The following is a 16,905-nucleotide window of genomic DNA, read 5'->3' as shown; positions in this document are numbered from 1 at the left end:
AACAAACATGAATATAAGTTGCATTTTCTTCTTCATTGCCTTTGTACAACGTACAGCAAGAGTACAACAAAACATACAACAATGAATAATACAGAGGGGCTACAGCATAAGCGTAGCTTGATTGGCGTGCAGCCCCCGTAGCATGATATTATAATATACATCGGAAGGGGAATAACGACTCGCATAGAGATAGGATAGTTGAAAGGAGAAAGGGAAAGGAGAGGTTTGTCTGCTTTCACTAAAGGTTTATACAAAATAAAATCACCTGTATCACTGATTAGCAAGGCATGACAAAATATTTTCTCACCGAGGTACAAGTGAACAGTGATACAGGTCATATGGTCAGTTACATAATTATTATTACATAATAAATCAAATGCGTTGATATTTCTGCGAAAGAATTTAGTGTATAATACATTAACAATGACAATGGAATTACTGGCCAGAAAGCAACATTGTTTTTACAGCTTTCCTAAAAGAATACATGGACTATAAACTTCGAATTTCAGAAGGAAGAGAATTCCAAACATCGGGTCCGGTGTGTCTGACAGATTTCAGAGCCATCACTGTTTTGGGATCATATAAATGAAACTTATCAGATTGTCTTGTTGGATAAGAATGTATGTCCTTGTTTAATTGAAAGAGTGAGTAGAAAGAAGATGGCAACTGACCATTAAGCGGAACATAAAAAGTGAGTTTTGCAAAAAATTAATGTCATTTACCTCAAAGGGGAAGGCTAGTAACTGATCAGTGGGAATCAGTGGAAATGCTGGGAGATGATTGTTCCAATCCTTATGGGATTCATTCAAGAGTACATTATATATCTATTGTTGTGTGAAACTCATTTACTTCAGAATGGTCTCTATTCGAGTAATGTGCAGTTTAATGTTTCCAGGTAAGCGTCAGTGACGGGGCATTAAACTGCACATTACTTGAATATGAGACCATTCTGAAGCAAATAATTTTCACACAACAATAGATATACAATGTACTCTTGAATGAATCCCATAAGGATTGGAACAATCATCTCCCAGCATTTCCACTGATTCCCACTGATCAGTTTACTAGCCTTCCCCTTTAAGTGTTTTTAATTCTGCGAATAAAGGATCTGAATGGTCTCGATAACCTGAGTTGGTGCATATACGTAGCTTTCTTTTGTAAAAGTAATATACTATCAATGTGGCTTTTTGAAGTTGCCCATACAATGTTGCAATAAGAAATATGCGATAATATAAACGAATTATATAACATGAATAAAATATTCTGAGGGACATAATACTTTAACTTCTGGAGTATACCAACATTACGAGACACTTTATCAGAGATATATTGTACATGAACATTCCATTTCATATTTTCATTCATATAAATTCCGAGGAATTTGATACTTTCTTTTTGTTCCAATGATATACCATCCACCATTATTCCAATGTTGCATTATAGAATATTTATATATATTTAGAATATAGAATATATAACATTATAGAAATACATACAATTTGTCTTTTCCAGATTGAGTGATAATCTATTACTCTTAAACCACATGGATAATTTCGGTAATTCAGTATTGAGAGTTCTTTGGAGCGAATGAAAATCAGGATTGGAACAGAATACATTGATGTCATCAGCAAACATTGCAGTGACTTATAGGGAGAGGGGGAGGCGGAGAGGGGGAGGGGGAGATCGGGGACTCTGGGGAGATGGGGAGGGGGAGGGGAGGAGGGAGAGGGAGTGGGAGGGAGGAGGCCAGGAGGGGAAGGGAAGGGGAGGGGGGGGGGGGTTCAACCGCATATTATCCACTTATGAACAAATGGGTAATGCTGAACTTAGGTTAGAAAAATTCAATAAAATACCGCGTACAAAGAAGATCGGAGACCTTTCTTCATGGCTGACATGACTGTGTCAAACAATGTAATTATATAAAAACTATTAAAAACTTTGGAAAAATATAAATTGAATTTTACGTTTGAAAAGATCCCCTCCTGTGATAACTAGACCGCACCCGCTTGGTTATACTTCGCTCCTTCAGAAACGGTCCATATATTGCACCCCCTCCCATGCATTAAAATCTTTGTTGCGCATCGCTGTACATTTTTACGATGCAAAGTTACCCAATGTGAATCCAGTTTTTATCATCTCAGTGGGCTATGTTTCAGTTTAGTGCTGCTAGGAAACTATAACGTGATACTTATATAGAGGCTTTTATTCTATACTGCATGGGATGTACAGTGTAGGAAACCTTTGCATTAAGATTAAAGTATAAAGAAGGCATCATTTTTGAGAGTCTCGATATCTATCGATAGAGATCGAGCTGACCATTACTGATCATAATACAGCTATTTTTTGCCAAGTCCATTTCTTCATTATCTTCACAAGTGTTGTATATCATAGTGCAGTGTTATTTTTTGACGAAAGAACCAAACATTCCACGGAGAAAATGCCGACTTTGTGAAGAATATTTGCACGTTCAAGCGGATTCAGAGAGTGACCACTATGATTTGTGCCACCCCGTATCATAGTCCCACCTGGTGCAGCGTACGTCCACTTCTCATCCCACACCTGAACTATATACTACGACCATTTTCTGTTCCAAGGTTGATTATCTAGAGAAGGTACTGTATCATTGCTGCAATATTTGATTCCTTATTGAATAATTCCCTCTCATGTTTGAACTATGTGGTAAACATCGGTCGATCTCTCCGCGAAATGTATCATCTTGGACATGTTGTGGTAACGGTCGGCGTGAAATATGATACTTGTGAATTACCGTGATTACCAAATTTGCAATGACGCAGAATGAAACCCACACATTTCACTTATTGTTATTTTTGACTGACCCTCAGCTTGTCTGATTATCTGCTTCTTCATCATCATATCTTGAAATATTCTCTATTCTTCTTCTTGGAACATCGCCTAACATCCGGAAAAAAAATCCGGGAAAAGTTCAGGATTTGATGATGTTGATGGTGAAGTAGTTAAAGGGGTAATCGATGCAATAATTGAACCATTAATTTATGTTTTGAATTTGTCTTTTTCTAACGGTATTGTACCTGATAAGTTGAAAATAGCCAAAGTGATTCCTGTTTTTAAAAAAGGTGACTCTCAAGTTTTCAGTAATTATCGACCCATTTCAATTCTACCTTGTTTTTCTAAAATCCTCGAAAGAGTAATGTATAATAGATTTTATAAGTTTTTATTGTCCAAAAATGTTTTATATCCGAGTCAGTATGGTTTCCGAAAATGTTTTTCAACTGAAATGGCTATCACTGAAATACAAGACCGAATAGTCAATGAAATAAATGTTAATAAAAGTGTAGTAGGAATATTCATGGATCTTTCAAAGGCTTTTGATTCTCTTTCCCATTTTATTTTATTAAAGAAACTAGAGTATTATGGTATTAGAGGTATTTGTTTGAAGTGGTTTAAGTCTTATCTCTCTGGTAGAATGCAATATACTGTTTTTGATTCTGTTTCTTCTGATTTTAAAACGATTTGCACCGGGGTCCCACAGGGGTCGATTTTAGGTCCTTTGCTTTTTTTGCTTTATATCAATGATATTGTTAATTCTTGCCCTGATTTTGATTTCATTTTGTATGCTGATGACACCACTATTCTTGCTTCACATAGTAATATAGATATTTTATATGATATTGTGAATAAAAATGTGTTTAAAATTGTGAAATGGTTTCAGTGCAATAAACTGTCATTAAATGTAGATAAAACTAATTATATGTTATTTCATAAGAAGAAGGGAAATGTGCAATTCACAAATGACATAAAAATATATGGAAAGCCAATAACTCGATGTAAATCAGTTCAGTTTTTTGGTATTATTCTGGATGAAAATATTGACTGGCGTGAACACATAGAAAATGTATGCAGAAAAGTTGCGCAGTTTGTAGGTGTTTTAACTCGTTTGAAGTTTGAATTGCCATCTTTTGTTTTATTTTCTCTTTACAATTCGTTTATATTGCCTCATTTGTTGTATTGTAATGTCGTATGGGGAAACACTTTTAATTCCAGACTTGATAAGTTATTCAAATTACAAAAGAAAGCAATTCGTAATGTTACAAAATCTTCATATTTAGCTCACACTTCTCAGTTATTTAAACGATTGAATACACTTAAGCTGCACGATATAAATAAACTTCAAATAATTTCTTTCATGCAACGCTTCCACACAGATACACTCTCTCCTTACATCATGAATATGTTCACATTAAATTCAAATATACACACTCATAACACACGGAGCTGCAATAAAATTCATCAATGGAAATGTCCCCGTACGAAATTAAAACAAACTCTTCGTCATACAGGACCAGTTTTTTGGAATGCAATTATTAACCCAGATAATTATAATAAGCAACATAATAATTTATTTAAGAAGCAGTATAAAAGACATCTTTTATCTTTTTATTAAGATTACATTGATGTATCTAATAATTCTTTCTATGTTCATATCGTTTTTTGTTTTTTGTTTTGTTTTTTTGTGTCTGATGTTCTTTTGTGTATCTTCTGTATAAAACTGATTTATGATTTTTGAAAACAACTTTGATTCCAATTCTACACGATTTGTAACAACGGTGTATGCGCGCCTACAGGCCTTATTGGCTTTTTATGTGTACACCATTTTCCATTTTACTTGTTGCCTTTTGTATTCTGGAACAATTCATGACTGTAATTCTGATGTTGTTGTTGTGGTTTCTTTTACATGTCATTGTTGTTTATGTTCATCTGTAACACCGAATGCTTCATGTTGTTTTTATTGTGATTGAAATGGAAATAAACGAATTGAATTGAATTGAAACTAGAAATGTCGCTATGGCGACTGGTATGCCTCCGCCGTAATGCATGATTCTCCTAATAGGTCTATAGTACATGTGGACATTGTGTGATTACATTTTCACAAAATTGGCAAAATATTAAAATGACATATTTGTCACAAATGTATCGAATGTTCACCTTCCTTGACCTATGTTTAATTGGATGAATAGGAGATCATGTATTTGGGGATTTAAGAACTTTAACTTCGACTTTGACCCTTTCATAAGTTTACACACTTGAGTAATTTTCAAGGTATGGAGAAAAAGTGCAATTTCTGTATTGAACAGTAAATTGTTATCATTTTCATCTGGCCTTTGATTCATAAGAGAATCACTGTCAGGCAGAACACACATAAATATATACTAAGTTTAAAGATAACTTGAGCCACTTCCGAGATACGGAAAAAAAGTAAGTTCAGCACTTTCACTTGCTCTTTGACCTTTTGACCTTTGACCGTCTTGGCAAAAAAAAAAAATCCCTGAGAATCTCTAGTGAGTTGTACATGCATACATCAAGTTTTAAAAAAAATAATCCTGCTGGCATTGCATAAATATAAGGAAAATAGTAACATTTTGAAGTATTGCCCTTGACCTTTGACCCCTGACCTTTGACCCCATGAACCCCAAATTCCCTAGATAACCACTGCCAGTCAGTACATGCATATATACTTTGTTCCAAAAAGATACCTTGAACAATTTCCAAGATACAGAGAAAAAAGTGAAATTTTAACATTTTACTTGACCTTTTGACCTTTGAACTTTTGACCTCATGGCCCCAAACTTTCACCAGAGAATCTTAATTGCGTAATACATTTATACACTAAGTTTCAAGAAAATATCTTCAGGCATTGCATAGATATGGGGGAAATAGTGAAATTTTAAGCATTTGACCTTGACCTTTTGACCTTTGACCTTGAGCATGTGCAGCCAAAAGTTGATAGGCACAACTTCACCCCCTAATACACATACATGCCAAGTTTCATTAGGATACCTCAAAAGGTTTTGATAGTTACCCTGTCCACAAAATTCATTACGGACGGACGGAAGGACGGACGGAAGGACGGACGGACGGAAGGACGGACGGAAGGACGGACGGACGGACAACCCGAAAACATAATGCCTCCGGCACCACTTCGTGGCGGAGGCATAAAAAAAAAAGATGTAAGATGCATGGCGAAGGCGTCGTGACACGTTAATCAATGTCTGCTGGTGTGTAAGATTATCTCGAGCGAATAATAATAGGGAGTGAAGAAGTGGGCAGGGATAGGGTCAATATGGATTTCTCCCCTTTTTTTTTCAATCGCCTTTTATATAAGTGTCATCCGCACTTGTCGACTTGCGTCGATCAAGACAGTGTGAACGTCAAAATGTACACTTTTTACCCATAATCACCTGTATCAGTTTCAGATTATACAAGAATAACTGTTTCTAGAATAAGGAATTTTCTCTGGAAGTCGTAAGAAGCGGCATTTCTAACTCAACACGACAGTGTTTTACAACAAAATCGATGAACTTTGTGCATTCAAGAAGGAAAAGCTCAGAGTTCTGTATAAAGGCGTCGTCATGGCACAAAATAATGTGTTTATTTCTGCCACCACGCATCATGAATGCGCTCTAGAGCACGGATATTCCCTGCTAATATAGGCCCAAATGTGTGGCGAAATTCTCTCCCGTATAACTTTTCTCTCCACGCGGGTTGAGTCCATTTAGGGTTGTCCTTAAATGCGAGCTATTACATACCGACGACGTTAATATCTCACATAGGCAACTTTGTATATTTTTGTCTCACAACAAACCCACACCTGTATTTGCGGCCGAACTTTAAATCACTCACATTATGGTGCAATACGTATTGATGATGATGGCGAAGATGACGACCTCTATGACGATGTTGTGCAGATGATGATGAAATGATGATGACTATTGTCGTCAGTGTCAGTAATGACATCATTATTTGTTATATTTGCATACTATCATTGTTCTCAATATGATAAAAGGGATGATAGAGTTTTGGTTGAGAGGGGATTCATATTTTAACTTTTTTGCGAGATAATTAGAAATCATTTATATGAAAATTAATATTAAGGAGCATACAATATTCTTAGGGGGATGAAAAGTTTATTTGATGAAAATCGGGTATGGTTGAGATATCCAAAAACAAAGTAAAACAAACTGGTCCTGATTAAAGGTGGAACCCACCTTTTATGAGGACGTCTATATATACATGTATATGTACATGTATAGATATTCATATTCATATTATGATATTCTACATGACACAATGGAGGAAGACGTTATACATCTGTAAAAGCGGACTTTTTCGCGGTGTTGAAATTTTCGCGCATTTCGCGCAACCAGAAAGTTGAGAAACTAGCGCGAAAATAAAAGTACGCGAATATTTTTGCTTGCCATATGTTCTAGTAGTTGATATCTTGATTCCGCGGCATCAGAAACACACGAAACTCTTCTTACCCGGCTGAGCGTGAAAAATTAGTCTCGCAAAAATATCCACTTTTCAGGGTAGCAGGGTAGACAACCTTTGTATTTCATGCACTATCAATCGCAATCTGGTCAGAACTATTTCTTTTTTTATAAGGCATTATGAAAAAGGTAAGGAAGAAAGTCATCATTATGTAATGCTTGTAAAAGGATAGAAAATGTTTTTTTTTTTTTTCAAGATCAAGAAAGGGTTGACCATTCTGTTACTGTATTGACCGCTAAAATGATAAAAAGGTAAAACGGCATTACAGGAACATATATACACGAATGATTACAGCCCGATCAACGGAGTTTGTGTGCAGCCACAATGATCTCCCTCTCAAAATCTTAACAGAAAATTTAAAGATATGTGATTCAAATTAAGTTTTGTGGAATTTTATGTATATTCTCTCTACATCTTTACCCTATCTGTCCTCCTGTGACATCACGCAATATTGTAGTCTTTTTATCCAGCGATGGCGGGACATACATTTAACCCAAACTTTAGGAATTCACAACTTTTCAACAGATTGTCCGATTTTGCCAAAACTTCCTGATGGGTAATTCTGCATTCACTGAATGCTCATGTATAATTATTTGGTGTATTTGAGGTACTAGTGTACTAACTAAATCCCCCTCAAACAACTTTCCACCTGTGCACAGTCGACTCGAGGAACTGCAACCTTTCACACAGACTGGTGTAATATCCTGGGTATCAATTTTGCTTGTACTACATTGCGCGTCCAATGCGGGCGAAGGTTCTCAATGATGGGGTTTCACTCCAGGGAAAAAGCTAAGTAACGTGTGTCTCTGCACAATCACTTCCTGTTTTCATTCGTTCGTCGACGTGTAAAAATGGCTGCGTCCAGTGGGCCCGGCGGGACGAAAATTATTGTGTGTTTTGTGCTTTTACATGTACTTGCAGTCAATGCTGAATTCCCAGAAAAGGTGTTATGTGCAGATGCCAACTGCAGAGGTAAGTTTCGCTTCTTTAGTAGAATTTGTGTACTATTCCCTCAATATTTACAATAACACAAACAGCGGTGGCTTTTCTACATGTCGTAAACGTCAACGTGTTTTTATAGTGCTACGGCGCGGCGTACACGGTCGCGGTATACCGGTAGCGTAGGCCTATACCAGTCCGGGAAACCCGCTCATGAGGACCACCCCCGCGTACGAGGATGGTCCCTCCTCATGAGGACCTCCCCCCGCCTCATGAGGCCCCCCGGGGAACGCCTCATGAGGCCCCCCATTCACTTCTTATTCATCTCACATCTGACGTACAAATTGTCGCAACTTTGCACGGTGATATTTTGTTACACACACATGTCCACTATCCATGATGAAAAGAAGAAAAAATCCTGTCTGTTTTTTTTTTTCAAAAATCGAGTTTTAATCAACCGATGCAGAGCGCCCATCAAAACACGGGCGCCAGCGCGTTCGCACAATGCAAGACTGCCGCACCTAGCGGCCTGATCCGACTAAATATTTTCGATGCTTTTTTCTGCGGCTCTCACCTCTCCGCGCACGAATCAGCCTCGTGAAGCTGAAGTCTGACATATTTTTACACAAATTCGTAACGAGAAAAATTAAATCAGTACTAACCTGATCTTGTCCATATATTGCAAATTACTATTCCACACTGATAGAGTAGGTGGGTAGATGACATACTCCAGTTTGTTAGCAAAATAATCACTTTGTAGGTATGACGAGTTCACTTTCTTCGTCAATTCCGCCCACGATTCCGCCGTTTGGGCGCTTTTTCTGGAATCATCCCGCGACGCGACGTCGCATCACATCACGCATCCAGCACATACCAGACTGGTATGTGCTGGATGCGTGATGTGATGCGACGTACGTCGCATCGCGGGATGATTCCAGAGAAAGCGCCCAAACGGTAAGCGGGCGGCGGAATCGTGGGCGGAATTGACGAAGAAAGTGAACTCGTCATACCTACAAAGTGATTATTTTGCTAACAAACTGGAGTATGTCATCTACCCACCTACTCTATCAGAGTGGAATAGTAATTTGGAATATATGGACAAGATCAGGTTAGTACTGATTTAATTTTTCTCGTTACGAATTTGTGTAAAAATATGTCAGACTTCAGCTTCACGAGGCTGATTCGTGCGTGGAGAGGTGAGAGCCGCAGAAAAAAGCATCGAAAATATTTAGTCGGATCAGGCCGCTAGGTGCGGCAGTCTTGCATTGTGCGAACGCGCTGGCGCCCATGTTTTGATGGGCACTCTGCATCGGTTGATTAAAACTCGATTTTTGAAAAAAAAAACAGACAGGATTTTTTCTTCTTTTCATCATGGATAGTGGACATGTGTGTGTAACAAAAAATCACCGTGCAAAGTTGCGACAATTTGTACGTCAGATGTGAGATGAATAAGAAGTGAATGGGGGGCCTCATGAGGCGTTCCCCGGGGGGCCTCATGAGGCGGGGGGAGGTCCTCATGAGGAGGGACCATCCTCGTACGCGGGGGCGGTCCTCATGAGCGGGTTTCCCGGACTGATACTATAGCACGTTAGGTTAGTACAGTAGATCACAGATTCTTTTACTCGATACTGATCACCGCAGCTGCACTGCACTGTGCACCGTTCTGTTACGTTCTGTATCATGTAATTATGTACGACTCGAGAGCAAAGTCGGGCTTTGCAAGCAAGATGAAGGATAGGCGGCAAGCGCCTTTCTTACTGTTTAGCTCGTAATTAAGTATCCCTACTGACAAGAATTCATGAAAATTTACTTCTTGCCCCAAGGCTAATTCGGCCTACGGACCATCATAGGAGGCATGCCATAGATCTATTGTACTACTAGTCTAGTTCATGCTATTGGCAGTCAGACCGCAACACCCTGAAAAGCCTTCGCATTTACTTCTAAATTTACTTCTACTTCTACGAAGATACTCAGCAGGATCCATAAGTCAGGATGTAGTGCTAAGGAGTTTAACTTAGGTGCTCATTTGCAGTGCATGCTTGTTGGTGCAATTAAAATATATGGTGCGAGTAAAAATCCAGTTCCTCAGTCTAGATGCTGAGTGGAAGAGCTCCCTTGAAGGCCTCCAATGAAGTGGCTTCAAGGGCGTTTTTAGGAAGCCCATTCCAAGCAGTTACTGTACGTGGAAAAAATGAGTTCCGATAGAGTTGGGTTCGGGTAGGAATTGCCAGCAACTTGTTTGGATGGTACTGTCGTGTGTTGCTAACAATCATGGGTGATGTGTAGTGCTGTGCATTGATGGCTGCCATGTTAGTTGTGCTGAATCTTGTACATGAGGAAGAGGCTAGCAGCATTTCTTCTCCTCTCCAGACTTTCCCATTTAAGTCGTTCAATCATGGCAGAGACACTGTCTGGACGGTAATACCTCTGGAGGGTGAATCTTGCTGCTCGTCTTTGGATGGCTCCTATTTGAGAAATGTGTTTGTTTGTATGTGGGTTCCAGACTGAGCTGCAGTATTCTAGGTGTGGTCTCACTAGGGAGAAGTATGCTTGTTGGCGGATCCTTGGCGAGGTCTTTCGTAGGTTTCTGCTGACTAGTCTTAGCATCCGATTGGCCCGGGATGTGATATTGTTGATGTGACTTTGCCAGGATAGGTTGGATGAAAAAGTTAACCCTAGATACCGGAGATCTGGTACAGATGCAAGGGGAGTGTCTCCCAGGGTGTATGTATTTCTGATGGCTTTGTGACGAAGGGTGAATGTGATATGATAACATTTCTCCGTATTCAATTTCATCTGCCATGTATCAGCCCATGTGAACAGCCGGCTGAGATCTTGTTGTATTGCCTGACTGTCATTGAGGTCACTGATAGGTCGGTATATGAGGCAATCATCTGCAAAGGGTCGGATTTTGGAAGAGGTCCCATCTACTATATAATTAATGAAAGATATGAAGAGAAGTGGACCGAGGACCGTACCCTGCGGTACCCCAGATGTGACTGGTACCCATTCAGATGACTCTCCGTCAACTACAACCCGTTGTGACCTTTCCGTGAGAAAAACTTTGATCCACTGAAGGAGGCTGTCATGGATCCCATAATGCTGGAGTTCCCGAGAAGGCGCTCATGGGGGACATGGTCAAAGGCTTTGGAGAGGTCTAGAGCAACTGCATCAATCTGCTCTTTTTGATCCAGAGAGCATGCAATGTCTTGTGATGTGATAATTAACTGGGTCTCACATGAATGGCCCGGGCGGAAGCCGTGTTGTACATCATTCAGAATGTTGTTTTTGTCATAGTGATCCATGATGTTGGTGAAGATTATATGTTCAAGCAGTTTTCTGCAAATGGATGTGATTGATACAGGGCGGTAGTTGGAGGCCATGCTCTTGTCACCTTTTTTGAAGATGGGAGAGATGTTTGCAAGACGCCAGTCAGATGGCGCCATTCCTGTGTCCAGGGACTGCTGGAAGATGAAGGCGAGGATCGGTGCAATGTCCTCAGCATGGTATTTCAAGATTCTATCCGGTATGCCGTCTGGTCCTGTTGCTTTGCCTGCATCTATGGCTTTTAGTAGCTTGGCAATACCTTCCACGGAAATCTCAATGCGGTCCATGGATGGACAGGTAGGCTGTCCGAGATCTGGGATGTTTGTGCGATCCTCCATGGTGAAGACAGATTGAAACTGGTCATTCAATACTGTTGCCTTTCCCTTGCTGTCTGAGATAAGCTGCTGACCATGTGTAAGAAATGCAATACCGATTGACTCTGGCTTTCTAGATTTAATGAACTTCCAGAAGGCTTTGTTGTTCTTGTCTGCTGGAGAGAACATCTTGTTTTGATAAGTCCAGTAGTTATGCCGAAGTTGACTCGTAAGCTCTTTTTGGAAATTCTTGTACTTAAGCCAGTCATCTGATGTTTTTGAGGCTTTAGCTTTGTTGTACATCTTCTGTTTTTTCCTGATCCCTCTCTTCAAGGTGTTTGTGATCCAAGGGTTGGTTCCTTTCTTTCCAGACATCTTTGACAGTATGTGTTTATCCATGAGGTTGCTGATTTCCGTCCTAAAGGAGTCCCAGTTTTGCTGTACAGATCTGGAACCTGGGCTGCTATTCAGGAAAGTAGACTGGAACTTGAGCAGATCTGCCTTCAAGCTGGCTGTGTCAGCTTTGCTGTACAGGAATACCTTTCAAGCCTTCCTCGTATTTATCGTACGCGTATGCATGGACCTCGCAGACATGAATACGTAATGAGCTGGAAGACCACATGTTTAGAGTCCCTGTAAATCTAAATGACATTACCAATCTACATGATATATACCTCGATAAAAAGCTGAAAAGTTGTACTTTGATGACATCCGACCACTTGAAAGGTTGTGACATATGAAATATACTGAACAAGGAAATTATAAAACATAAAATTTGCATATTTTTCATTTTTCTTATGGGGTACATTAGAACAATGAAATAAATGTGGACCAAAATGGAAGAGGTATGAAATGAAAGAGGAAATATCATACTATGAAAATATAATGACTTCATGTGGACTCATTCTTGGAACGGGTTAGGTAATCGAATAAATCATTGCGTTGTACAATTAATTTTTGACGAGATTTCAGTTTGCCGCGAATACGCGTTTCTGATTGGTTAATTGCCCTCTGAGTGGAGAGTTGAACGGTGCGGAAGGACACTAAACGTGTACTGTACATACAGGAATACTCTGTGTGTAGATGAAAGTATAGGACCCTATGTGTGTGTGTGTGTGCACGCGCACGATGTATGTATACACGCTCGGGCTCAGGCAACTGCAACTAAGATCTCCACGTAAACAACAAGAACAACACTCCACTCTGATCGACAGCTCAACTTTGGCTTGGATTTTGTTTACTCAACTAGATGCAGTAACTGAACTGTTGCATTAATGAATAGCTTATTATTAATCAATAATAAAAGATCTAACACTTACTTTGCACACATAGTTCTTTGGGGCTCTTTGCCGAGTAATTTAACTAATGATACCCTGAGAGCGCATGATCATGCATGTACATGTATCTCAAATTGCTACACCACTATTTTTACTCAACGAGACTTTCAATTTTTATAGTTTTCTAAGTGAGGGACCAATTCAGTTCTTACTGTGCTATTATAACAAGAATCTCTAAAATGCTGGATATCAGTAATGAGGTGATTCAATCTTGGAACGGGTCGGGTGATCAATAAATAGAAAGCCTTGTCATAATCTGTCTTAGGATCGTTTTGAAAATGTCAGTAGGATGCAGTGATAAGAATGATGGTATCATAAGTTCATTTTACATGATGTAAGCATTAAAAGGTGTGATTTATATCAAATATTCACAAATCATGTCAATTAGTCACAGAGAGTAGATCTTAATGTCGTCCCTAAATGAATCTCGTCGACCATGCACTCCGTCTCTGAATATCTCGCAGAATCTTGGGTGCTCAGAAGGACATGCGCAAAAACCTGCGCGTACGATAAATTTTTGATTTGAGCTCATTAACAGCCGCGTTGCGGTCTGACTGTTGGTATAGAATGCCTATATCTACTATTGATTACTATACATTCTCCTAAAATATGAAAACTGATGTAACCTAGGTAACTTGTTAATGCTGTAGTGTAGGATTACTATACTAGGAATCTATTCAGATGTTCTGTGCATTATTTTTTTCTGTTGGTCTGAAGAGAGCATGCAAACGTAAAACTTTAAATTACAATTGTAGGGGAGCCTACTTTTTTTGGGGGGGGGGGGGTAGGCCTAAATAGTAGGAGCCTATGTCTACCAGCTAATATTAGTAATAAAATGATAAATTAGGAGACTGATATATTTACATGTATGCAATTTTCATCAAAAACAACGTAAAGCGTAGATTCTAAGCGTAATGTAAAATTGAGGATGTTTGGAGAGTGACTCTGATTGAGATATGTAGTAAGAAAGAGTATATACCCACTTTTATGGTCAAATATCTTTCTCTTCAGCTCCAATATCCCGTGTGCAAACTGTATTCAGCTATGATGCTCCAGATCCACACCATCTCTCCTTCAGTCAGCACGATGTAATCCAGGTGTTTGCCAAAGATGTGGATGATTCAGGACTATGGACAGGAGAGGTGATTTTCAACCAGTCAATAAGTTCAATTTACACTACATGTACAAGTTCCTATGTTCATTGCAAACATTTAAAATCTTTAAAAGATTAACTCTGTACACAGTTTATGTCAATCATGTGTCAGATTTTGATTGAAACTTCCCCCTTAGCAGGTTGTCCATTCGCACACTTTTCTCTTATATATTCTGTATAAGGGGTCACCTGCTGGAAGACATTAGAGAAAGAGAATATGATGTTCAAAGCACTTATTACTCTCTAGGGATCTTTTGTTTTGTTCAGTGAGATAGCTTAGATTGTTGGTAAACACCCAACCACATGCACTGCACCAGGAGAGAAGCATTTTTTACTTTCTAGCTGAGTGGTAAAGAGAAATATAACATCTTATCATTTCAAATCAAATGAATCAAACATCAAATGAAGCAGTTTCTGAGGCATAGTATACATCATACAAGGTAAAACTTAGTAAATTAAAGTGGTTGTAATGAGACTAAGTCTTCTCAAATAGTTGCAGACTTATAATGTCATCCATTGCTCATATCAATTACTGTCTGTACAGCATGTGCATTCAATATTTTTACAGTCTAGATGCAAATCAGATGTGAATTATGTGGGTTTGTAGAAGACATCTGCCCTTGAACTATACATTAGCGTAAAAGTCAACTATTGATACCCTCACAAGACAAGAGTACTTTAACACCATCCATAATATTTATGGGTAATATCTTATTGAATTATCCATATCCAATCTGATTGTTTTGAAACTAATTGTGTGACACTTACAATAATTTCAAATTTCATTTTGAATAATTTGAAGACTACATTTGTAAAGATAGGTTTTTTTTTTTTTTTTTTTTTTTGGGGGGGGGGGGAGGGGAGAGGTGTATGTGTGTATGTAAAAGTAGATATTTAATTTGGTTTGGGGAAAACCGCTCTCCAGTTTGCAGCAAAATTTCTGACATTACACAATAATAGTCTCTATTGCTTCTAGCTCTGCATGATTACCATACCCAAATGCAGTTAGAACAGAGATGCCAAGTTTATCAACTGGCTTGGAGTGAGTTATTGCTGGACATTATACGATGGGGGGAGGAATGGAGTGTGTAGGAGGCGTGAGCCTTGGTAGGTCTGTTAAAAAGTGTTTCACAATGATGTGCAGTATATCAATAATGATCATGCAAAAAAGATACTTCATGTCATATGAATGTGATGATATGATTAAAAAATACTCAAGTACTATAATTCTGTGAAATGAAGCTAAAGTGCACCTCCTTTTACTTTGGAGACAATTGATGTCATCAGAGATTCATATATTTTTACCCGGTTTAGATCCTCATTGTATCTAAAGAAGTGGTTTGCAGAATTATGTGAAAAATGTAAGATAGTATATTCTGAATAATCAGTCATTCAGAACAACTCTTGCACTGCTTTTCTAATACCTGGAGAGGGATTTCTTCAAATTCATGAAATTCCTCCGTCGAGATGTTTTATTTACATAGATGTAGGCCAATTTGTCAATCAGTTGCAAGGAATTTCTTGGCGAACACTGCACCAAAGCTGTGACCACCCAAGCACACTTTGTTAGAGAATGATATTCAAGGCATTTTTTCTATCAATTGCATATGACATCAGATTTCAGACTTTTTGATAAATTAAAAAAATACCAGTTTAACTGTTTTTTTTTCTTTTTTTTTAAAGGGGGAGGGGTACAGCTGGAGAATATTAAGTCTTTCAGTATATCCTCTCCTACATGCACCAGAGGGATGCTTTATAATTGTATTCATTTGCTATACATTATGATATATTGCACTGTGTATTTGTGAGTTATTTCAGTGAATGCCTTCTGAAATGTAAAATTGGTTTAAAGTGAAATGAGCAGTACAGTAATGCCTACAACGCATATTGACTAGATAAAGGATGCTTCCATTGTGCAATGGATGTGTAATCCAATCAAAGTGAGAGTGAAAACTCAATGAAAACAAAATTATTATACTGTCAGACCTCATTAGTACAATTTAAAATGTTTAGAAGTTCACTTTTTACCCATATTTCTGAAACCTTCATTTAGTAATAACCTATGAAAATGACAGCAATTTAAACCCATACCAGTTTGTATGAGAATGAACATACATAGTGTACACTTCTAATCACATGTTGTCTTTTTTATTGAATTATTTCTCTTGCACTTGGTAATCCCTGCATATGTTTCGTATGTGTCCATTTTTGTCCTTGCAGTTGCTAATGAAACCTGGAAGAGTTGGCCTTTTCAACAAGGATCACGTAAAAGAACTAGTTGTATTCAACAAGCGTCCATCTTTACATGTTAATGCTGAGGTGAGAAAACATTCAAAATATTAGCTTAAAACTGCAGCAAACTTTTGGCCGTGAATGCCAACATCTAGGAGCTTTCTAAAACTCAACAAGAAGCCTCAACATCATGAGATTTTTATACCTAACCAGAGCGTATGACCTGGTATAGGACAATATGCAAAGCATCAAAATTTTAGAACCATATCTTGTTTGTAATGACATACAAATGTAC

General features: G+C 38.4%; 1 protein-coding gene across 1 annotated transcript in view; it reads left to right on the top strand.

Annotated features, from left to right (window-relative positions):
• The first annotated feature begins 8,146 nt into the window (after positions 1-8,146).
• Positions 8,147-16,905, top strand: part of LOC139718049 (uncharacterized) — a 34,012-nt gene continuing 25,253 nt past the window's right edge. Inside the window, exons 1-3 of the mRNA XM_071629538.1 lie at positions 8,147-8,280; positions 14,237-14,367; positions 16,599-16,697. Coding sequence (XP_071485639.1) covers positions 8,160-8,280; positions 14,237-14,367; positions 16,599-16,697 — 351 coding nt within the window. The 5' untranslated portion in view covers positions 8,147-8,159. The remainder of the gene's footprint in view (positions 8,281-14,236; positions 14,368-16,598; positions 16,698-16,905) is intronic.

This window comes from Diadema antillarum, unplaced genomic scaffold, assembly GCF_040938485.1.
Source record: "Diadema antillarum isolate AM-2024a unplaced genomic scaffold, OU_Dant_1.0 scf00000087, whole genome shotgun sequence".
Lineage (NCBI taxonomy): Eukaryota > Metazoa > Echinodermata > Echinoidea > Diadematoida > Diadematidae > Diadema > Diadema antillarum.
Note: the sequence above shows the minus strand (reverse complement) of the source record. Positions and strands in the feature narration are given on the sequence as shown.